Here is a 25,485-nt window from a genome sequence, read left to right on the forward strand (position 1 = left end):
TCAGAGGGAGCAGGTCACGGGTGCAATTCTGACTTCAGACTCTTGCTGCACAAAATCCAGGCTGACATCTGCAGTGCAGCGCCGAGGGAACGCTGCTCTGTCAGAGGTGCCATCTCTCAGATAGGAAGCTAAGCCAGGGCTGTCTGCTCTCTCAGGTCGATGAGAAAGATCCCCCCGTACGCAGAAGAGTTCTCCCCGATGTTCTGGCCAATATTCATCCCTCAACTAACGCCACAAACACAGACTGTCTGGTCATTATTACATTGCTGCTTCTGGGAGCTTGCTGTGTGCAAATTGGCTGCCACGTTTCCTACATTACGACAGTGACTACACTGTAATCGCAGAATCGTTACAGCACAGGGGAGGCCATTCGGCCCATCGTGTCTGCACTGACTCTCAGAATGAGCAACTCATCTAATGCCTTTTCCCAGTCTTCTCCCAATAACCCTGAACGCTCTTCCTTTTCAAAGAACAGTCTAATTCCATTTTGAATGCTTCAATTAAACTTGCTTCTATCAAACTCTCAGGCAGTGCATTCCAAACCTTAACCACGCGCTGCTTTTCTCATATCCCTTTTGCTTCTTTTGCAAATTACCTTCCATCTGTGCCCTCTCCTTCTCAATCCTTTCACAAGTGGGGACAGTTTCTCCCTATCTACTCTGTCTGGACCCCTCATGATTTTGAACAACCCTATCAAATCTCATCTCAGCCTTCTCTCCTCCAAGGAGAACAGTCCCAACTTCTCCAATCTATCCTCATTCAAGCTTCTCATCCCTGGAACCATCCTCGTGAATTTTTCCTGCACTCTCTCCAATGCCTTCACACCTTTCCTAAAGTGTGGCACCCAGAACTGGACACAAAACTCCAGGTGAGGCCAAACTACTGTCTTATACAAGTTCAACATAACCTCCTTGCTCTTGTACTCTATGCCCCTATTAATAAAGTCAAGGATACTTCATGTGATTTTTAACTGCACTCTCAGCCTGTCCTGCCACCTTCAATGACTTATACACACATACGCCCAAGTCTCTCCGCTCCTGCATCCCCTTTAAAGTTGTACCCTTTATTTTATATTGACTCTCCATGTTCGTCCTATCAAAATGAATCACTCCATGAATCATTTTTCTGCATCGAACCTCATCTGCCACTTGTCAGCCCATTCCACCAACCTGTCTATGTCCTTTTGAAGTTCTACACTGTCCTCCCCACAGTTCACAATGCTTCCAAGTTTCGCATCATCTGCAAAATTTTGAAACTGTGCCCTGTACACCAGGGTCCAGGTCATTCAGGAAAAGCAAGGGCCCCAACACTGACCCCTGGGCAACTCCACTACAAACCTTCCTCCAGCCCCAAAAAAATCCATTAACCAAGACTCTCTGTTTCCTCTCATTCAGCCAATTCTGTATCTACGCTGCTGCTGAACCCTTTTATTTCATGAGGCATAACTTTGATTCTAAGTCTGTTGTGTGGCACTGTATCAAACGCCTTTTGGAAGTCCATGTACAGCACATCAACTGCATTGTCCTCATCAATCCTCTTGTTACCTTTTCAAAAAAACTCCAGCAAGCTACTTAAAGACAATTTACCCGTAAGAAATCCATGCTGGCTTTCCTTGATTGACCTACATTTGTCCACGTGACTGTTAATTTTGTCCCTAAATATGGTTTGTCGCTACTGTTTCAATAAAGTGCTTGGTTGGCAGGAAAGCGCTTTGGAGCAGCCCGAGGTGGTGAAAGGCGCTATAGGGATGCAAGTCTTTCATTCGGTTAGAAGCCAGCCTGTGAACATACTTCATTTTCTCCATCATCTGATTCTTGAGATTGATGTCATGGTCCAGCTTCTTCCGAAGATCTTCATTTTCACTCTGCAGCTGCTCACAAAGAGTCTGCAACACAGATGGAAAGGGACATCATGATCCCACTTACCGTCTCCCAGCACAAAGACAGGGTAGCACCGGTCATCTCCTCCCCCCACACCCAATCCGATCCCACTCATCCTTCTGGAACTTCAGTAATTCTCACATTTCTAGAGTAGCCATTCCCCTTTAAAAGATTAAGTGACCATCTCTATTCGAACAGCAACTTTAACAGGGCAAAGATGTCCCAGGGTTCTTCACACGAGCAATTATCAAACAAAATATGAAACCAAGCCACATAAACACCACCACCCACTGCAAGTTTCCCTTCAAGTCACTCACCATCCTGACTTGGAAATATATCGGCCGTTCCTTCACTGTCACTGGTTCAAAATCCTGGAACTCCCTTTCTAACAGCACTGTGGGTGTACCTACACTACAGGGACTTTTTTTAAAAATTCATTCAGAGGATGTGGGCTTCGCTGGCTGGGCCAACATTTATTGCCCATCCCTAATTGCCCTCGAGAAGGTGGTGGTGAGCTGCCTTCTTGAACCGCTGCAGTCCATGTGGTGTAGGTACACCCACAGTGCTGTTAGCGAGTTCCAGGATTTGGACCCAGTGACAGAGAAGGAACAGTGATACATTTCCAAGTCAGGATGGCGAGTGGCTTGGAGAGGAACTTCCAGGTGGTGGTGTTCCCATCTATCTCCTGCCCTTGTCCTTCTAGATGGCAATGATCATGGGTTTGGAAGGTGCTGTCCAAGGAGCCTTGGTGAGTTCCTGCAGTGCATCTTGTAGATGGTACACACTGCTGCTACAGTGCTTTGGTGGTGGAGGGAGTGAATGTTTGTGGAAGGGGTGCCAATCAAGCGGGCTGCTTTGTCCTGGACGGTGTCCAGCTTCTTCAGTGTTGTTGAGCTGCACTCATCCAGGCAAGTGGGGAGTATTCCATCACACTCCTGACCTGTGCCTTGTAGATGGTTGACAGGCTTTGGGGAGTCAGGAAGTGAGTTACTTGTCGCATGACTCCTAGACTCTGACCTCCTCCTGTAGCCACAGCATTTATATGGCCAGTCCAGTTCAGTTTCTGGCCAATGGTAAACCCCAGGATGTTGATAGTGGGGGATTTAGTGATGATAATGCCATTGAATGTCAAGGGGCGATGGTTGGATTCTCTCTTGTTGGAGATGGTCATTACCCGGCACTTGTGTGGTATGAATGTTACTTGCCATTGGTCAGCCCAAACCTGAATATTGTCCAGGCCTTGCTGCATTTGGACACGGGCTGCTTCAGTATCTGAGGCTGTGGCAGTTCATGATGGCAGCACACCACTGGGCAGCTCACCTTCTCAAGGGCAATTAGGGATGGGCAATAAATGCTGGGCCAGCCAGTGATGCCCACATCCCATGAACAAATAAATAACAAAAAAAAAGATATTAGAATGACAGATTTGAAGGAACCTCTTAAAAGATGGAGATGGGGTAGAAAGGTGAAGAGGTTTACAGAGGGAATTCCAGAGCTTTAGGTCCAGGCAACTGAAGGCACAGCCGACAGCGACAGAGCGATTAGAATTGGGATGTTCAACATGCCGGGGGGGGGTGGGGGCAGCGCAGCATCGATTCGTTTTTAAAAAAAAGACTGAGCATGCTCAAACGCGCTATTAGGATGCACTTTAAATGCGGGAGCTCTGTACACGCGAAGTGAAGTGAAGATCTACGAAGAGGGGGAGGTGAAAGTTGGTAAAACATTTCAAAGAACCGAATTCCATAATCAAAAAATCAGAATTCTGCCAAAAGGTGGAAACTTCTAATCGCTCTCTTAATCTAACCCTGTGCTGTACCTGTCCTGGGAGTGTTTGATGTGGACAGTGTAGAGGGAGCTTTACTCTGTATCTAACCCCGTGCTGTACCTGTCCTGGGAGTGTTTGATGGGGACAGTGTAGAGGGAGCTTTACTCTGTATCTAACCCCGTGCTGTACCTGTCCTGGGAGTGTTTGATGTGGACAGTGTAGAGGGAGCTTTACTCTGTATCTAACCCCGTGCTGTACCTGTCCTGGGAGTGTTTGATGGGGACAGTGTAGAGGGAGCTTTACTCTGTATCTAACCCCGTGCTGTACCTGTCCTGGGAGTGTTTGATGTGGACAGTGTAGAGAGAGCTTTACTCTGTCTCTAACCCCGTGCTGTACCTGTCCTGGGTGTGTTTGATGGGGACAGTGTAGAGGGAGCTTTACTCTGTATCTAACCCCGTGCTGTACCTGTCCTGGGAGTGTTTGATGGGGACAATGTAGAGGGAGCTTTACTCTGTATCTAACCCCGTGCTGTACCTGCCTGGGAGTGTTTGATGGGGACAGTGTAGAGAGAGTTTTACTCTGTATCTAACCCCATGCTGTACCTGTCCTGGGAGTGTTTGATGGGGACAGTGTAGAGGGAGCTTTACTCTGTATCTAACCCCGTGCTGTACCTGTCCTGGGAGTGTTTGATGGGGACAGTGTAGAGGGAGCTTTACTCTGTATCTAACCCCCTGCTGTGCCTGTCCTGGGAGTATTTGATGCTGAAATGGGGAACAATCCCATTATGCATTGCTATCCAGCAGCTTTCAATGCCCCGGGAGAGAAGGGTGGTGAGCACTGCCTCCTACCTGTAGGATGGTGGTCTTGTACTCATTCTTCTGCACTTTGGAAGAAAGGCGATTGAAGTCGACAGCCATTCGGCCCAGGTGGGCTAGCAGCTCTTTCCCATGGGTCTCCTCAGCGAAGAGGCTCAGTGAGTTCTCCAGTCGCTGGAGATGAACAGACACGTTCCCATCTTCAGTCGCCAACTTCTGCAGCACCTCCTTAAATCAGGGAGAGGACACGAGACACAATTACAACCAATCACAGCAAGTCCTGGCCAACAACAACTGGAATTTATATAGCACCTTTAAAACGTGGCTAGGTGCTTCACGGGAGCGTGATCAAATAAAATTTGAAACCAAGTCACAGTAGGAGATATTAGGTCAGGTGGCCAAAATTTTGGTCCGAGGGGTAGGTTTTAAGGATTGTCTTAAAGGAGGAATGCGAGGCTGCGAGGTGGAGAGGGGGATTTCCAGAACTATGGGCCTTGGCAGTGGAAGGCACGGCCACCAGTGGTGGAGCGATTAAAATTGGTGGCGCGCAAGAGGCCAGAATGTGACGAGCGCAGAGATCTCGGAAGGTTGGGGGTAGCTACAGAAATAGGGGCTATGGGGAGACAAGACTGGAGGGACTTGAAAACAAGGATGAGGATTTTTAAGTTGAGGTGTTGCTGGACCAGGAGCCAGAGAGTCGAGGTTGTGGGTGGGGGGGTGGGGGGTGGGTAACGGGGGAGAATGGGGATGAGTGAATTCATGTGAATTAGGATCCAGGCAGCAAAGTTTTGGAAGAGGTGAACGGACACCATGGTTAGTAGATTATAGAAATTAACAGCACGGAGGGAGGGAGGCCATTTGGCCCTTCATGCTTGTGCTGGCCATCTGAAGAAGTGGTCTGCTAACAACACCCGCCACCCCTCCCCCACCCCCACCACACTTTTTGTTGTTAACCCTGTTAAGTTCCTTATCCTCAAATACCCGTCCAACTCCCTTTCAAAATTAGTTACAGAATTAGCTTCTCCCATCTTCTCATGTAGAACGTTCCAGATCTCAACAGCTCTCTGAGTAAAAACATTTCTCATCTGCTCACTAGATCTTTGCCAGCAATTTTAAATCTATGCCCACTGGTGACCAACCCATTCACCAAAGGGGAATGTTTTTCTCTATCTACTCTATCACCGTTAACCGTCTATACTTCACAGAGAACAGTCATAACTTTCTTCTCAAAACTGAAGTCCCTCATCTCTGGCAAGACCCAGGTTAGCCAAGATCTAACTGAACGGCCGAACAGACTCAAAGGCTAAACATTCCAGTCTTGTTTGTGACAAACCTCCCGGGTAATCCTTACGATCCCGAATGATATCCAGTCTCCCGGTTTACCTCCAAATCTTCCTTTTGTTGGTACTTTTCAGTCCGAAGTTCAAGTTAAGCCCCTCCTCCCGTTAAGCCCCTCCTCCCGTTAAGCCCCTCCTCCCGTTAAGCCCCTCCTCCCGTTAAGCCCCTCCTCTGATTAGTTTTCTTAAGCATTGCACAGACATCCTGTTTCAGTGAACTCATTTATCCTGAATGGAGTCAGGACTCCTGTCTTGAAGACAATAGGAACAGGAGGAGGCCATTCAGCCCTTTGAGCCTGTTTGACCATTTGATTAGATCGTGGCTGATCTGTATCTTAAGTCCACATTTAAGATGACATAGTTTCATAACCTTTGATCCCCTTATCCAACAAAAATCACATCAATTGGTTTTGAAATTTTCAATTAACCAGCTTTTTGGGCGGCGGGGGAGAGAGTTTTCCAGATTTCCACTCCCCTTTGTGCGAAGAAGTGCTTCCTGAAGGGTCCCCCTCTCGCTACACATCGAGCAGGCCTGCATCTGTAAGTAGCTGGGATTTAACTCCCAACAGATAAAGAAAGACAAAGGGAGGAATTTTCTGTGCCCGCTGGTGTCAGGCATCACGGCGGGTGTGAGCGGACAATATGGCGGGCCACCAAAAATCAGTCTCACAATGTCGTGAAGCCCAGTTTGCAACCGTCCGCTCTGCCCGTCGATGGCGGGGCACCTTTCCCACCACCACACGTCAGGAACCTCATCACAATACGTCTACATCTCATTATAAGCCCAGCTCGCCAGGCGGGATCATCCGGGTGGGATCATTCGGGCGGGATCATCCGGGCGGGATCATCCAGGCGGGTTTGTGCGATTGCACCTCGGCGTGATTCACAGCCCAACATAAGCAACGTGCACCTGGCGAGCAGTCACTTCACTCCGGTGTGTGTGTGTGTGTGTGTGTGTGTGTGTGTGTGTGTGTGTACACGTGTGTGTGTATGTGTGTGTGTGTGTGTACACGTGTGTGTGTATGTGTGTGTGTGTGTGTGTACACGTGTGTGTGTGCGTGTGTGTGTGTACACGTGTGTGTGTGCGTGTGTGTGTACACGTGTGTGTGTGCGTGTGTGTGTGTGTACACGTGTACACGTGTGTGTGTGTGTGTGTGTGTGTACACGTGTGTGTGTGTGTGTGTGTGTGTGTGTATGTGTGTGTGTGTGTGTGTGTGTGTGTATGTGTGTGTGTGTGTGTGTGTGTGTACACATGTGTGTGTGTGTGTGTGTACACGTGTGTGTGTGTGTGTGTGTGTGTGTACACGTGTGTGTGTGTGTGTGTGTATACACGTGTGTGTGTGTGTGTGTGTGTGTGTACACGTGTGTGTGTGTGTGTGTGTATGTGTGTGTGTGTATGTGTGTATGTGAGGGAGAGGCAGCATGGGTGAGATCATTCATCCTCTTTCTGCACTGGATGGGTGAACATCTTCTGTGCAGCGTTGGCACTGACCACCTCTGCCACCGCCTCCTTAGCCAGAGTGGTGAGGCTGATGGGCCTCCTGCAGCCAGAGCAGGGGGTGGAGGACATCGTGGTGAGCTCCAACGGCGTCCAGAATGCATCCCGGGGGATGGGTCACTGAGTCAGGGGGGGCTGCACTCTTCTTGCCTTCCAAGGCCTAGTCTCCGGTGTAGCAGTCCTGGGCTGGTAGCACTGCGAGGCATGCCTACAGCTGCACTTTACAAATGGCGCCCAGCGTGAGAAAGCGGAGAGGGTATTGGTGTGGCAGGCGAACTGAAGGCTGCCCGCCAGCGAAACAGCAGGTTTCCTGGGAATGCGTGATTACTAAGGCGGGATTGGGGATGATACGGCGTGAAAAGCCGCCATTACGGCCGGCAGGTAACACGTTCTTTTTCCCGCCCCCCCCTACCACACTTGATGCAAATCTGAGGCAATTCCACCCAAAGATTTGGGTTTCCACAGCTTTTTTGGCAACCTCAAGGTGTTTAAGAGAACTTTACAGTCAGTGAAGTGCAGTCACTGTCGTAATGTAGGGACCACGGCATCCAATTCATGCACAGCAAGATCCCACAAACAGATAATGACCAGATAATCTTTTTTTTGCTTCTTGTATTGATGTCGGTTGAGGGACAAATATTGGTTCCGCCAGGGAGATCTCCCCTTCCTGTGTGCGCCTGCAGGCCATTGTAATGTAAAGGTGCTCGGTAGAGCAAGGGTTAACATGGGACTGGAGAATCGCACCGTCCACGGTATGATGTATAGAGTCACATAGCAATAGACTCGGAGAACAGTCTGGAAGGAACCTGCACGGCAGTAACTTGGATCTGTACATACTTAAGGATTACCAGTCAATGGCTCATGTTTAAGCATATGAGTCTCAAGTTCTCATCAACGAGACACCAAACGAACTCAGAACACAACGCCCCTGCTCTTCTTCGAAATAGTGATCGTGAAATTTTATTCAGCCTACCCGCGAGGGCAGAGGAGGCTGCAGTTTAACATCTCAGCCGGAAGGTGGCACCTCTGACAGTGCAGCATTCCCTCAGTTCTGGCCCTAGGGAGCGTCAGCCTAGATTGTGCTCAGCAATCAGAGCCAGCCAAGGCTCATGCATTGAGAATGACGGCCACAAGGTGCTGGTAAAGTGCAATCCCCTCAGGGGAGGGGGAAGAATAAGAGGCTGACAAAAATAAATAAATAAAAGCCCACCATTGAAGTTCACGGTAATCCCAAAATTGACTGATGTGCGTCACATCCCCTGCTTTTGGTTTGGGGACCCTGATTAAGTTCTGCGAACAAACTTTCAACCTCACTGGGTTAAAAAGGAGGTGAAGCTGACTCTAATCAGCAGCACCAGTGAGGCCCCTTTAAGATTCTGGTTCATACCCTTCCCCTTAGCTCTGGGTTACTTCATGTTAGGATTTTGTGCGACCCAAATGTGGAACAGACTCACTCACGGCTGGTGAGTTTCATAACTCATCAATTACGCAAAGACAAAATTCCCACGATTGCCCAGCATTTATTTCAGTCAACACAAAAAAAAAAATACCCCAAGATTGTGAATCAACTGTTCAGACACATTGAGAAAAATACTTGAAAAGAAGGTGCATTTCTAAAAAGTGCCTTTTCCTGATCTTAGGTGTGCACACAGAAGCTTGGGTTAACATCTCAGCTAAATAAACGGCATCTCTGACAGTACAGCACTCCCTCAGGACTGGCACTGGAGTATCAGAAAATTTTTGTACACTATGGAGTGGGAATCCAGAGGTGAGAGTACTCCCCACAGCTGACGCCAGAGTCACCAAAACTCACCAACTAAACTCACATCAACGTGCTCATGGTTAAGATAAAGGCGCCCGAGTTTTTTTTGGGGGAGGCAAATGAGGGGTAAGTATTTAAAAGGGATATGGGACCCTGCTCTTTAAAGGTAGGCACACTGTACAAAAGCAAGTAAGCTTTGATAAGTAAAAGACAAAAATTACTCAAGAGGCCAGGCAGTGTCTGTGCAGAGAGAAACAGAGTTTAATATTTCAGGGGAGCAATCTATGGTCATAAATCATTTGCTTTCTCGGCTGTGGCTCAGAGGTTAACACGCACAGGTCGGAGTCACAGGGTTGTGGGTTCAAGTCCCACCCTCGAGTCTGGATGGACACTCCCAGTGCAGTGCTGAGGGAGTGTTACACTGTCAGAGGTGCCGCCCCTTGGACGAGATGCTAAAGCGAGTACCTGTCTGTCTTTTCCCAGGAGAATATAGTAAGATCTTCAAAAGGTCCACAAAGATATCCTCAAATCATCCCTCAAAACTCCCCACCAGCTCACGGGAAACCCTGGCTTGGGAACGACCAAAGTGGAGAAGGCACATTCGGGAAGGCATCGGACACATCGAGAGACTTGGTTGGGAACGTGCAGAGGTGAAGTCGAGGCGCAAACCTCCAAGCGACCCATCTACCCGACCCTTCGAGCGCCGCCTGCCCCACATGTGGCAGAGTCTGCAGGTCGCATATTGGATTTATCAGAACCCAACAAACCGGAGAGGAAGCGAGTCACCCTCAATCCCGAGGGATAGCCTAAGAAGAGGAGCAGGATCCCACAGCATCCCTATTTTGAGGAAGAGCAGGGAATTTCTCCCTGATGTCCTGGGGCCAATATTTATCCCTCAACCAACATTAGTTAGCAGAGCTGGTCATTATTTCAGTACCGTTTGTGGGATCTTACTATGCACAGATGGTTTCTGCATTTCTTAAATTTCACTTTAAAAGCACTTCATTGCTCATGAAGGGCTTTGGGACATCTCAAGGTCATGAACGGTGCTATAGGAATGCAAGTCTTTCTTTAAAGATGGGTTGAATTTCTGATTGTACAATTGCTCTGGGCTGCTTTTGTTGATCCCAGTTCACTCAGTATCAAAGGCGTTACAACCTGCCTCAGTATCGTGGGGTCATGGGTTAGAGATTGGGGGGGGAGGGTGAGGGGGTGAACTGTGTAAGAGAGAGAAAAAAAACAGTAGCATTTACAGAGAACAGGCCCGAGCAAGATGTCCCTCAACCCACCTAACTCCCCACACATGGTATCCCAATACCTGACCAGCCATATAAATACTGCGGCTACAAGAGCAGGTCAGAGGCTGGGAATCCTGCAGAGAGTTACTCACTTCCTGATTCCCCAAAGCCTGTCCACCATCTACAAGGCACAAGTCAGGAGTGTGATGGAATACTCTCCACTTGCCTGGATGAGTGCAGCTCCAACAACACTCAAGAAGCTCGACACCATCCAGGACAAAGCAGCCCACTTGATCAGCACCCCATTCACCACCAATGCACAGTGGCACCAGTGTGTACTATCTATAGGATGCACTGCAGCAACTCACCAAGGCTCCTTTGACAGCATCTTCCCAAACCCGTGACCTCTACCATCTAGAAGGACAACAACAGCAGACACATGGGAACACCACCACCTGGAATTTCCTCTCCAAGTCACTCACCATCCTGATTTGGAAATATATCGCCGTTCCTTCACTATCACTGGGTCAAAACCCTGAAACTCCCTCCCTAACACCACATGGACTGCAGCGGTTCAAGAAGGCAGCTCATCACCACCTTCATACGGGCAATTAGGGATGAGCAACAAATGCTGGCATAATCACCAATGCCCCCATCCCATAAAAGAATAACAAAATACAAGTAAGACTCACCTCAGCGCATTCTTCCTTTGTCTCTTTTTTGTCATCCGCACTCACAACTTCAAATTCAGAGGATGAACCCTATGAAATTAAACAGCTGTATTGACAAGCAACTCTAAACTATCACAAAAAGTCTTTGAGATGGAATGAATTCCATTCAGTGCCACATGGAGAGACCGAGATAGGGAATTCCATTTAGATTTTGTAGATACATAAGCCAGTTCCTGGTGGAATTATATCCAAGGACCTTTGCGAGAGTGGCACATACAAGAGAGCAATCATTCGGCCCATCGTTCCCATGCTGGCTCTTGAACAACGTAAGGGAATAGGAGCAGGAATAGGCCACTCGGCCCCTCGAACCTGCCCCACAACTCAATATGATCATGGCTGCTCTCCGCTTTCCTGCCCACTCCCCAAAATCCCTCAGTTCCCATGGAGTCTAAAAGTTGACTCTAACCTTGAACATGCTTATCCAATATTGTCAATGGACAATTTTCATTTGACATCAGATTGACATTTAGAGTTACGTTAGTGTAGCAGTTATATTAGTGGACTAGGAAACCAGAGAACACAAGTTCACATTCTATCATGGTAGTTTGAGATTTTGAACTGTTTTGTTCATAATTAGATGGTATCGGTAACAGTGCACATGAGGTTGTCAGATTTTTTTTATTCTTTTATGGGATGTGGATGGTCGCTGGCAAGGTCAGCTTTTGATGCCCAACCCTAATTGTTTGAAACGAGTGGCTCACTAGGGCATTTCAGAGGGCAGTTAAGAGTCAACCACATTGCTGTGGGTCTGGAGTTACATGTAGGCCCAGACCAGGTAAGGACGGCAGATTTCCTTCCCTAAAGGACATTAGTGAACCAGATGGGTTTTTACAACAATCTATAATAGTTTCATGGCAATCATTGCTAAGACTAGCTTTCAATTCCAGATTTAATTAATCGAGTTTAAATTCCCCCAGCTGCCGCGTAGGATTTGAACCCATGTCCCCAGAGCATTAGCCTGCATCCCTGCATTACCAGTCCCAGTGACATTACCACAGAACCACAGAAAAGTTACAGTGCGGAAAGAGGTCATTCAGCCCATCGTGTCTGCACCAGCCAAAAAAAAAGAGAAGAATCTAGCTGCTCATTTTAATCCCACTTTCCAACACCTGGTCTGTACCCTTGCAGGTTCCAGCATTTCAGATACAGATCCCAGGTACCTTTTAAATGAGTTGAGCGTTTCAGCCTCAACCACCAATTTAGACAGTGAATTCCAGACACCCAGCACCCTCTGGACAAAAAAGCTTTTCCTCATGTCCCCTCTAATCCTTCTATCAATCACCTTAAATCTGTGCCCCCTGGTAATTGACCCCCTCAGCTAGGGGAAACAAGACTTTCTTGTCCACCCCATCTACGCCCCTCAATTAGGTCACCCCCTTAGCCTCCTCTGTTCCAAGCAAAACAGCCCTCGCCTGTCTAATCTCTCCTCACAGCTGCAATTTTCACATCCTGGCAACATTCTTGTAAATCTCCTCTGCACTCTCTCCAGAGCAATTATGTCTTTCCTGTAATGTGGTGAGCAGAACTGTACACAAAATCCCAGCTGTGGCCTAACCAGTATTTTAGACAGTCCCATCCTTAACATCCCTGCATTTTGCATTCAATGATCACGGATGTCCTCTAGAAGGCGCTGGGCCTTACTGAATTTTGGTCGACGAAAACTTCTATTGCAAAACCGCAAACACGTTCTACAAATAATTTAAAGGCCCACAAACTGCTTTATCTTGGGATAATCTGCAAGATTAGAAAGAAAGGAAAGCATTCCATCTGCTTACTTGACCACCTTATCCACCGGGTCTTGCCGCCTTCAGGGACCTGTGGACATGCACTTCAAGGTCTCTCACTTCCTCGACCCCTCTCAATAACTTCCCGTTTATTGAGTATTCCCTGGCTTTGTTTGCCCTGCCCAAACGCATTCCCTCACGCTTTTCCGGATTGAATTCCATTTGCCGCTTCTCCGCCCACTCAACCAAACCATTGATATCATATTGGAGTTGACAGCTATCCTCTTCACTATCAACTACACGGCCAATTTTTGTGTCGTCTGCAAATTTCCCAATTACGCCTCCTACATTTAAGTCTAAAGCATTAACAGATACAACAAACAGCAAGGGCCCCAACACCGAGCCCATTCGCAAAAATATCTAACGACCATTACCCTTTGTTTCCTGTCACTGAGTCAACTTTAGATCTAACCTGCCACTTTCCCCTGTATCCCATGAGATCTCACTTTCCTGACCACTCTGCCATGTGGGACCTTGTCAAATGCCTTCCTGAAATCCATGTAGACAACATCCACTGCACTACCCTCATCAATCCTCCTTGCTACTTACTCAAAAAATTCTATTAAGTTAATAAGACACAATCTTCCCCTAACAAAACCATGCTGACTATCCCTGATCAATCTGTGCCCTTCTGCATGACAATTTATCCTGAATCTCGGAATTGACTCCAATTTGCCCACCACCGAAGTCAGACTGACCGGCCTATAATTTTCTGGCCTAATCCTCGCACCCTTTTTAAATAATGGTACAACGTTCACAGGCCTCCAATCCTCTGGGACCTCGCCTGTATCTAGTGAGGGTCGGAAAATTATCCTCAGAGCATCTGCTATTTCATCCCTGGCTTCCTACAATGGGATACAATCCATCTGGCCCTGGTGATTTATCAACCTTCAAGGATGCCAGTCCCTCCAGTACTTCCTCTCTCACTATGCTTATCGTATCTTTCACACTCCTCCTCTTTAACTGGAATGCCTGCATCATCCCTCTCCTTAGTGGTGAAGACAAAGTACTCATTGAGAACCCTGTCCACCATCTTCTGCATCAACCCACAGGTTACCATGTACGTCTCTGACAGGCCCTCCCCTTTCCTTAGTTATTCTCTTGCTCTTAATGTACTGATAAAACACCGTAGGATTTTCTTTGATTTTACCTGACAATATTGTTTTGTGTCCTCTCTCTGCTTTCCTAATTTCCATTTTTACATCACGCCTGTACGTTCTATCCTCCTCTAGGCTTTCTACAGTATTCAGTCTTTTGTGACTGTCATAAGCTTTCTTTTTCTGCTTTGTCTTGGCCTGTATGCTTCTACCACTATGCCACCATCTCCCCCAAAACTGGGGGATTGGGGATTTTCTGAAAAACTTCCATTGATTAAAAAGTGTGGAACTCACTATCATAAAAAAAAAAAGCAGTACATGCTAACTCAATCATTTTAAATCTGAGATTGCTATTTATTTTTTGGATGGACATGGTATCAAGACATTTGGACCCGAGGCAGGTGGATGGATTTAAAAATACAGATCTGCTGTGATCTTAATGAATGGTGGAACACATCTGAGGGGCTGAATGGCCTCCTCCTGTACTTAGTGCCTTTCAGGAAAGAAACCCTCTGCCCTTACCCAGTCTGGGGCTAGATGTCACTCTAGTTCCTTGCCAATGCTTAACTGCCCTCTGAAGTAGCCTAGCAAGTAGCTAAGCACCACCTTCTTGGGGCAACTTGAGCTGGCCAATAAATACCAGCCTTGCTAATGACGCCCACAGTCTGAAATGTTCTTTTTTTTAAGAAATGAGTAAGAAATGGACAGTGAATTCTACTACATCAATTATACATCGGAACATTTTTCAAAGTTTAAGCAGCTTAGTTTGCAAGGCTAACACACACACCTGTCGCACATCTAATACATCATTAGAAAGCTTTAGCTCTCCAGCTAATGGAACTGCATGGACATTACTTACTAACTGGGAGCTACCTGGCTAGGGGGAATTCCCAGCCCCTGCACCAAGGCACATACTCCAGGCCTCAGAATAAAGTTCAAGAATAGGCCCCAGGCCTCCTCTTTGTGGAGTGCTGCAATATCTCCAATAAAACATGGTTTAGCTTTGTGTCCCTTGACAAATGTGAGTGACATGTCCGGGTGGATAGGCTCGGGCGGGGGGGGAGGGGGGCTGGAGCCCACGGCTACTGCCTGCCTTCAATAATTTAACCCTTTCAGGCCCTGGCATCTTTCTAGTGAGTGACAAGGCAAGGCCCAACTAGATCTCCAGTATCCAAAGCAGAATCATTATTCGTGGAGATTGATTTCTCTTCCAGAGAGACTTGAGAAGAGGACCAAAGCCCAGAATGTAGCATTTCCAGCGGGGGTTGAATGAGGAGGAGAGGGAAGGGGTTTGAGTTGGGGCGGGTGGTGTGGAGGTGGGTGGGCATGGGAGTTCATGGGAACCAAGAAGAAGGCATGACACTGAGCTTGGGTTATCAGCCACTCAGTTGTATCAAACCGCCACAAAGTCAGTCACAAAAAAAGGAATGTAACCGGACGGAGCACCCAGCATCAACCTAGGCACCAGAAACAACAACGGCAATCTCAGCCCTGTCGACCCTGCAAAGTCCTCCTTATTTACATCTGGGGGCTAGCGCCAAAATTGGGAGAGCAACAGCCTGACATAGTCATCCTCATGGAATCATACCTGACAGATAATGTTCCAGACACCACCATCACCATCCCTGGGTACGTCCTGTCCCACCAGCAGGAAAGACCCAGCAGAGGTGGTATACAGTCAGGAGGGAGTTGCCCTGGGAGTCCTCAACATCGACTCCAGACCCCATGAAGTCTCATGGCAGCAGGTCAAACATGGGAAAGAAAGCCTCCTGCTGATTACCACGTACTGCCCTCCCTCAGCTGATGAATCAGTGCTCCTCCATGTTGAACATCACTTGGAGGAAGTACTGAGGGTGACAAGGGTGCAGAATGTACTCTGGGTGGCCGACTTCAATGTCCATCACTAACAGTTGCTCGGTAGCACCACTACTGACCAAGCTGACCGTGTCCTAAAGGACATAGCTGCTAGACTGGGTCTGCAGCAGGTGCTGAGGAAACCAACAAGAGGGGAAAAAAATACTTGACCTCATCCTCACCAACCTGCCTGCCGCAGATGCATCTGTCCATGACAGTATCGGTAGGAGTGACCACCGCACAGTCAGTAATTGTGGAGACGAAGTCCCAGCTTCACATTGAGGATACCCTCCATTGTGTTGTGTGGCACTACCACCGTGCTAAATAGGATAGATTTCGAACAGATCTAGCAACTCAAGACTGGGCATCCAAGAGGTGCAGCAGAATTGTAAACAGCCACATTCTGTAACCTCATGACTCGCATATCCTCCACTCTACTATTACTGTCAAGCCAGGGGATCAACCCTGGTTCAAAGAAGAGTGCAGGAGGGCATGCCAGGCATACCTAAAAATGAGGTGTCAATCTGGTGAAGTTATAACACAGGACTACTTGCATGCCAAACAGCATAAGCAGCAAGTAATAGACAGGGCTAAGCGATCCCACAACCAACGGATCAGATCTAAGCTCTGCAGTCCTGCCACATCCAGTCATGAATAGTGGTGGACAATTAAACAATTCACTGGAAGAGGAGATGATTGCACAATGTTCAGCGCCATTCACGATTCCTCAGATACTGAAGCAGTCAATGTCCAAATGCAGCAAGACCTGGACAATATCCAGGCTTGGGCTGACAAGTAGCAAGTAACATTCACACCACACAAGTGCCAGGCAATGACCATCTCTAACAAGAGAGAATCCAGTCATCGCCCCTTGACATTCAATGGTATTAATATCACTGAATCCCCCACTATCAACATCCTGGGGGGTTACCATTGGCCAGAAACTGAACTGGACTAGCCACATAAATACTGTGGCTACAAGAACAGGTCAGAGGCTAGGAATTGTGCAACAAGTAACCCACTTCCTCATTCCCCAAAACCTCTCCACCATCTACAAGGCACAAGTCAGAAGTGTGATGGAATACTCCCCACTTGCCTGGATGAATGCAGCTCCCACAACACTGAAGCAGCTTGACACCATCCAAGACAAAGCAGCCCCGCTTTTTTGGCACCACATCCACAAACATTCACTCCCTTCACCACCGATGCACAGTGGCAACAGTGTGTACCATCTACAAGATGCACTGCAGAAACTCACCAAGGCTCCTTAGACAGCACCTTCCAAATCCATGAACGCTACCATCTAGAAGGACAAGGGCAGCAGATAGATGGGGACACCACCATCTAAAAGTTCCTCTCAAAGTCACTCACCATCCTGACCTGGAAATATATCGCCGTTCCTTCACTGTCACTGGGTCAAAATCCTGGAACTCCCTTCCTTACAGCACTGTGGGTGGGCTGTAGCGGTTCAAGTAGGCAGCTCAACACCACCTTCTCAAGGGCAACTAGGGATGGGCAGTAAAATGCTGGCCCAGCCAGCGAAGCCCACATCCCGTGAATGAATTTTTTAAAATAGTGGAAAGGAAGGAGAGGGTGAGGTTGTAAATGTCGAGCGTTCTGAGGGCAGGAGGGCCCTGGGAATGTGTAAGGCAGGAGGTGGCTGCTTGGGGCAGTTGGAAGTCGGGAGGTAGTTCAGGGGCTCAACACCCAGAGCATCGGACAACAGAAACAGGAGAAGCTGAACCTCAGAGTGGTCAATACTCACACTGGACGAGGGCTTTGCTTCAGCCTTGGCCTCTGTCTCCAGTTCGCCAGTTTTGTCCAAGTCACCTTGGTGCTGGTGGGCAGAAGCCGGAAGAGAATCTACAACAAGCGAAAGGTTTCATTAGCGTTAGGCTTCAAACCCTTAAAATTAAAGATGGTATATATGTGATTTATTATTTAAATTATTCTGCATATAAAGTTTGTGGCGTAAAATGCTTTACAGAAATGATTTCTCTCCAGGTTTTGCTTGACCCTGCAGTGCAGTGCAGAAGACATCACTTGTCTCACCGAGGGGGGCAGCAGGAAACACACTCGAGTCCAGGCAAGGAAAGCAAACTGGGCTACCTATTCATTCAGGCCGAAGGATTAGCGTGGCCAAAAAAATCCAGGGCAAAGTGACTGCATGTGAATATATTACAATTGTTTTGTAGCGTTTAATGGAGGGTGAGGCCGGGGTAGCAGGTTAAAATAAGTCAAGAAAGGGAACTCTCAGGTCGCAGGACAGATTTCATAGAATCGGAAACTAACACACGCACACATACATATCCTGAGGAAATGTCAAACCTCATTGGATCTGGAAATCGTTTCCCCTCTTGCACAAGACCGAGTGAGGAGGGCAAATCGCTGCTTCATACCTTGTCCGTCGAAGATCAGCGCTGGGCTATTCATTTCCGGAGATGATAAGCTCGCAGACTTCAGAACATCCTGCCGGACCAGTTCCTCCACCTTTTGTCGGAGTTTAGAGGCTTCGGCCTGAGATTCCTCCAGCAGGTTACCTGGGAGGGAGAAAGATTGCACAGGATTCACACACACGCGTGAGCGGCCACACCAGTGAAGAGCAGGAGAATACCAACAGCCAGAGAAAGCCATCAACCACTCTCCCTCCCCCAGCCCTTTACGCTTGACCCCCGATCATGGACTCTACCCACCCACTTAATCTCTTCCTACTGCCCAGGTACATTCTATCCCCATCACAGACCCCTGATCCCTTGATCCAGAAATCAACTTCACTCTCCCTGCCTGCTCCCCTCTATCCCTCGGTTCCCATCGTTGAAAAATATATTGACCTCAGCACGTGGGGAGTGAATCCAATTGCCTGGGATACCATGACAGGTACAGAAAGTCATTAAAATAGAACACTGGCCTTTATGTCACGAGGACTAGAATACAAAATGGGTAGAAGTCATGCTTCAGTCACACAAAGGCCTGGTTAGGCCTGGAGTCACGGTGAACAGTTTTCAACACCACACCCAAGGAAGGATGTGGGCTTTGGAGGGAGTGCAGCGTAGATTTACCAGAGTGATACCTGAACTCTAAGGGTTAAATTACGAGGAGGGTTTAAACAAGCTAGGGTTGTATTTAGGGGAGGTGGTGGCGGCGACATCGTGGTATTGTCACTGGGCTGGTAATCCAGAGACCCAGGCTAATGCTCTGGGCGCCCAGGTCTGAATCCCCCCATGGCTGCCGGCAGAATTTGAATTCAATAAAAATCTGGAATTAATAAAAAAAAGAAATCTAATGATGACCATGAAACCCTTGTCAATTGTTGCCAAAACCCAACTGGTTCACTAGTGCCCTTTAGGGAAGGAAATCTGCCGTCCTTACCTGCTCTGGGCCGACATGTGACTCCAGACCCACAGCAATGTGGTTGACTCTTAAATGCCCTCTGAACAAGGGGCAAGTAGGGATGGGCAATAAATGCTGGCCCAGCCCAGCGACACCCACATCCCATGAACGAATATAATAATAAAAAAGATTCCCTGGAATTTCAAAGGTTAAGGAGTGATTTGACTGAAGATTTCCAAATTTTAAATGGGGAAACAGAGAGGATAGATGGAGAGGGAAACTATTCCCACCCAACAGGGAGTCTAGGGCAAGGGGACAGAGTCTAAAAACGAGCGACGTGATGAAACATTTCCACACAGAGGGTGGGGGAAGTTTGGAACTCTCTGGACATAAGGAACTCAAGCAGGAATAGGTCATACAGCCCCATGAGTCTGATCCGCCAATCAGTAACTGCCCTGATTTTGGCCCCAACATCCTCCGGAACTCTGGCCTCTTGCTCATCCGTAACTTTAATTGGTCAACCATTGGGTGGACATATCTTGAGCTGCCAAGGCCTTGAGCTCTTGAATAAATTCCTCAAGGCTTTTGCCCTCTCTACCTCACCGTCTCCTCCATTCAGATGCCCCTTAAAACCCAGCCCTTTATCCAAACTTCTGCTAGCCTTCTCTAGTATCCCCCTTATGCGGCTCAGTGTCAAATTTTGTTTGATTATCGCTTCTGAGAGACACATTGGGGTGTTTTGCTACATTTCAAGCATTATATAATTAAGTTGCTGCAGTTTCAAATTTAATTACATTTTCATAATAAACCAGCAAATTGCTTTTCGAAGACAATGGCTTGTATTGCCCTTTAGACATGAGAGTAAAAGGAATAATGATTCATTATTTTCACAGAATCACAGTGCAGAAGAGGCCCTTCGGCCCATCGAGTCTGCACCGACACGTGAGAAACACCTGACCTACCTACCTAATCCCGTTTACCAGCACTTGGCCCACAGCCTTGAATGTTATGACGTGCCAAGTGCTCATCCAGGTACTTTTTAAAGGATGTGAGGCAACCCGCCTCCACCACCCTCCCAGGCAGCGCATTCCAGACCGTCACCACCCTCTGGGTAAAAAAGTTTTTCCTCACATCCCCCCTAAACCCCCTGCCCCTCACCTTGAACTTATGTCCCCTCGTGACTGACCCATCATTTCCTTTTGATTTAAAGTGGGGGCAGGGGGTCAAAAGAGTTAAAATATTAGCAATAAGTCCCTATACCTCCACTCATGTGCCTCACTCATCCCTGTCCCCCTGCGTCAGAATGAAACCCTCACACTTTGAGCTGAGCTCAAGATGCATTTACACCGTGCGGAGGGGTTAATATTCCTGGGTTAAATCCCTCCACGGAGCGGATAAGCTGGGCTTGTCCAGAATCCTGAGCGCACCCAGGAATGACACAGAAACAGGCCATTCAACCAAACAGCTGGAGTACATGCTCTACACAACCATCCCTCCACCCTCCTCCAACTCAGACAAATCAGAATAACCTTCTAACCCTTGCATTTTAAAATTTACTCAAATACGTCTATGCTATCTACCGCCATCACTCCCTGTGGTGGTGAGTACCACATTCTAACCACTCTCTGGGTAAAGACATTTCTCCTGAATTCTCTAATGGATCCATGCTTGTATTATATGTTTATACTCAGGACCACTGTGCAGGTCTTCCACATGTGGAAGCAACTTCCCTATTGATAATTGCACAGTCAGTGTAACATAATCATTAAAACAAAACTGGGTCTCTTTGGGTTACAGTGTGTGTGCCTGAGGGTGGGGAATTGGATAGGGTACAGAGTGTGTGAGAGAGAGAGGGTGGGGAGTTGAATGGGGTACAGTGTGTGAGAGAGAGGGTGGGGAGTTGGATGGGGTACAGTGTGTGTGAGAGAGAGGGTGGGGAGTTGGATAGGGTACAGAGTGTGTGAGAGAGAGGGTGGGGAGTTGGATAGGGTACAGAGTGTGTGAGAGAGAGGGTGGGGAGTTGGATAGGGTACAGTGTGTGTGTGAGAGAGAGGGTGGGGAGTTGGATGGGGTACAGTGTGTGTGAGAGAGAGGGTGGGGAGTTGGATGGGGTACAGTGTGTGTGAGAGAGAGGGTGGGGAGTTGGATAGGGTACAGAGTGTGTGAGAGAGAGGGTGGGGAGTTGGATAGGGTACAGAGTGTGTGAGAGAGAGGGTGGGGAGTTGAATGGGGTACAGTGTGTGAGAGAGAGGGTGGGGAGTTGGATGGGGTACAGTGTGTGTGAGAGAGAGGGTGGGGAGTTGGATAGGGTACAGAGTGTGTGAGAGAGAGGGTGGGGAGTTGGATAGGGTACAGAGTGTGTGAGAGAGAGGGTGGGGAGTTGGATGGGGTACATTGTGAGAGAGAGAGGGTGGGGAGTTGGATGGGGTACAGAGTGTGTGAGAGAGAGGGTGGGGAGTTGGATAGGGTACAGAGTGTGTGAGAGAGAGGGTGGGGAGTTGGATGGGGTACATTGTGTGAGAGAGAGGGTGGGGAGTTGGATAGGGTACAGAGTGTGTGAGAGAGAGGGTGGGAAGTTGGATGGGGTTCAGTGTGAGAGAGAGGGTGGGGAGTTGGATAGGGTACAGTGTGTGAGAGAGAGGGTGGGGAGTTGGATGGGGTACATTGTGTGTGTGTGTGTGTGTGTGTGTGTGTGAGTGAGTGAGTGAGTGAGTGTGTGAGAGGGTGGGGAGTTGGATGGGGTACAGTGTGTGAGAAAGAGTGTGGGGGGAATTGGATGGGGTACAGTGTGTGAGAAAGAGTGTGGGGGGAATTGGATGGGGTACAGTGTGTGTGTGTGTGTGTGTGTGTGTGTGAGAGAGTGTGTGGGGGGAATTGGAAGGGGTACAGTGTGTGCATGAGAGAGGATGCGGAGTTGGAAGGGGTACAGTTGTGAGTTATTCATATCTGCACCTTGATAAGGCAGTACAGGCTATTGAACTGCAGAGGCAGCATCCTCTCCCACACCACTTACACCTGCGCACACACCAAGCAGGTATCACTGCAACTTGTCCAAATCAACAGCCCAGAGGTCAGTTCTGAGTCTTGATGTTGCTAAGTGTCCGAACCAAATTGTCACAAGAACCAATTGAATGATCCACAGCGATTGTTACCTAAGCTTTTCAAGCCTTTCATCCGCTCCTTCAAGACATGATTTTCCTCCACTAGTTGCTGGTAGGACACGGAATTTGACCCCGCTTCATTGCTGACATCCTTCGTTAGTAAAGCTCCACTCCCACCAGGGTCATAGATTCGATATGGGACCCGTCTTTCCATCATGTCCCCCTGCTCTTCATCCACTTCAACACCTCCAGCACTGCAATCAAACACAAGTTGTCAGCTTTCAGCTTTATCAACAAGAAAGGTACAAATAAAACCTTTAGTCAACTCTGCTTCTGTCAATTCTGGCAACACCATCACAATACACACTGCCCAATACACAGTACCCCATCCAACTCACCCGCCACCCCACACACACTGTACCCACCCCATCCAACTCACCCGCCACCCCACACACACTGTACCCCATCCAACTCACCCGCCACCCCACACCCCACACACACTGTACCCCATCCAACTCACCCGCCACCCCGCACACACTGTACCCCATCCAACTCACCCCCCACCCGCACACACTGTACCCCATCCAACTCACCCCCCACCCGCACACACTGAACCCCATCCAACTCACCCCCCACCCTCACACACTCTGTACCCCATCCAACTCACCCCCCACCCCACCCTCCTCACACACTGTACCCCATCCAACTCCCCACCCCGCACACACTGTACCCCATCCAACTCCCCACTCCCGCACACACTGTACCCCATCCAACTCAACCCCCACCCCCCACCCCGCACACACTGTACCCCATCCAACTCACCCGCCACCCCGCACACACTGTATCCCATCCAACTCACCCCGCACACACTGTACCCCATCCAACTCACCCCCCACCCCACACACACTGTACCCCATCCAACTCACCCCCACCCCCGCACACACTGTACCCCATCCAAGTCACCCCCCACCCGCACACACTGTACCCCATCCAACTCACCCCCCACCCCACACACACTGTACCCCATCCAACTCACCCTCCACCCCACACACACTGTACCCCATCCAACTCACCCCCCACCCCACACACACTGTACCCCATCCAACTCACCCGCCACCCCACACACACTGTACCCCATCCAACTCACCCCCCACCCCACACACACTGTACCCCATCCAACTCACCCCCCACCCCCCACCCCACACACACTGTACCCCATCCAACTCACCCCCCACCCCACACACACTGTACCCCATCCAACTCACCCCCCACCCCCCACCCCACACACACTGTACCCCATCCAACTCACCCCCCACCCCCCACCCCACACACACTGTACCCCATCCAACTCACCCCCCACCCGCACACACTGTACCCCATCCAACTCACCCTCCACCCCACACACACTGTACCCCATCCAACTCACCCCCCACCCCACACACACTGTACCCCATCCAACTCACCCGCCACCCCGCACACACTGTACCCCATCCAACTCACCCCCCACCCGCACACACTGTACCCCATCCAACTCACCCGCCACCCCGCACACACTGTACCCCATCCAACTCACCCGCCACCCCGCACACACTGTACCCCATCCAACTCACCCCCCACCCCACCCCACACACACTGTACCCCATCCAACTCACCCCCCACCCCACCCCACACACACTGTACCCCATCCAACTTACCCCCCACCCCACCCCACACACACTGTACCCCATCCAACTCACCCCCCACCCTCACGCACACACTGTACCCCATCCAACTCACCCCCCACCCCGCACACACTGTACCCCATCCAACTCCCCACCCCCCTCACACACACTGTACCCCATCCAACTCACCCCCCACCCCCTCACACACTGTACCCCATCCAACTCTCCACCCCACCCCACACACACTGTACCCCATCCAACTCACCCCCACCCCGCACACACTGTACCCCATCCAACTCACCCGCCACCCCACACCCCTCACTCACTGTACCCCATCCAACTCCCCACCCCCCTCACACACATTGTACCCCATCCAACTCACCCGCCACCCCACACCCCTCACACACTGTACCCCATCCAACTCCCCACCCTCACGCACACACTGTACCCCATCCAACTCACCCCCCACCCCACACACACTGTACCCCATCCAACTCACCCCCCTACCCTCACACACACACTGTACCCCATCCAACTCACCCCCACCCTCACACACACACTGTACCCCATCCAACTCACCCTCCACCCTCACACACACACTGTACCCCATCCAACTCACCCCCCACCCTCACGCACACACTGTACCCATGCTCTGACACTCACACTGTACTCCATCTATTTCCTATTGTTGCCATTCCTCTAGTGCACTAATTCCCCTATTGAATAAAGGACAATAACTTTTGCATTGAGAAGTGGGAAGTAGTGTAGGGTGCGCAGAAGATTCATCTGGATGGGTTTTTATTAAAAATGGAGTTCAAATTCTCAAAGGCCCAGGTTAGATTAGAACTCCTGTTCCCTGGGATTTTAGTCTAGTACCACATCCAGGGCCTTGCTGCCTCTGGTCGATACCTTGAGTGCACCCAGGTTAAATATTTGCCTGCACTACTTTAATTAATGTTAAATGACCAGGTTAACAATAAAGCACCAAACACACTGATCCAACTCCAACATGCTAATCAATGCAATAAATCTCGGCCAATGGAGAGTGCAGCCCTTCAGCTCCCAGCAGGCTGCACTGATACTCTTCAGGTCAGTTCCTTGGCCATTTCTCCTAGCGAGGTCCTAGCCATTTATTACGATTGTGGGCTGCATTTTAATCAGCCTTTACCTGACACTTGCTTTTCCAACTCGTTAGAAGCCCCTTGCTCCTTTACTGAAGTTGTTCAATTGAGCTTGGTGTTAAAATACTGACGACGCTGGCACTCTGCAGCGCTGTACCAGACATTAATATCACAGGTTAAGCACAGGCAAGTTCACCGCTCCCAACTGCACGGGGGAAATCAAGAGAAATGCAGGCAGGAGTGACCATGAGCACAGCCACAGGATACCCATTGCTGATATTTCTCAAATTACACAAGAAATATGAGGAGGGCGTGTCAGCCCCTCCAGGCCTCCTCCACCATTCAATCATGGCTAATCTGACTGCGGCCTCAACTCCACGTTTCTCTCTTCCCATCCACCACACCCACCCCCCCCCGACACCCCCAACCACATAACCCTCGACTCCCTTACTGATCAAAAATCTATCGAATTCAGCCTTGAATATATTCAATGGCCCTGACTGCTCTCTGA

General features: G+C 49.1%; 1 protein-coding gene across 1 annotated transcript in view; it reads right to left on the reverse strand.

The window, feature by feature from the left end:
• tnip1 (TNFAIP3 interacting protein 1) overlaps positions 1-25,485 on the reverse strand; it is a 122,411-nt gene that overhangs the window by 46,769 nt on the left and 50,157 nt on the right. The window contains exons 2-7 of the mRNA XM_078551256.1: positions 22,244-22,446; positions 18,161-18,301; positions 17,527-17,624; positions 10,988-11,056; positions 4,494-4,688; positions 1,791-1,885 (exon numbers count right to left, since the gene is read on the reverse strand). Coding sequence (XP_078407382.1) covers positions 1,791-1,885; positions 4,494-4,688; positions 10,988-11,056; positions 17,527-17,624; positions 18,161-18,301; positions 22,244-22,446 — 801 coding nt within the window. The remainder of the gene's footprint in view (positions 1-1,790; positions 1,886-4,493; positions 4,689-10,987; positions 11,057-17,526; positions 17,625-18,160; positions 18,302-22,243; positions 22,447-25,485) is intronic.

Source organism: Cetorhinus maximus, chromosome 10, assembly GCF_964194155.1.
Source record: "Cetorhinus maximus chromosome 10, sCetMax3.hap1.1, whole genome shotgun sequence".
In the NCBI taxonomy this organism is placed as follows: domain Eukaryota; kingdom Metazoa; phylum Chordata; class Chondrichthyes; order Lamniformes; family Cetorhinidae; genus Cetorhinus; species Cetorhinus maximus.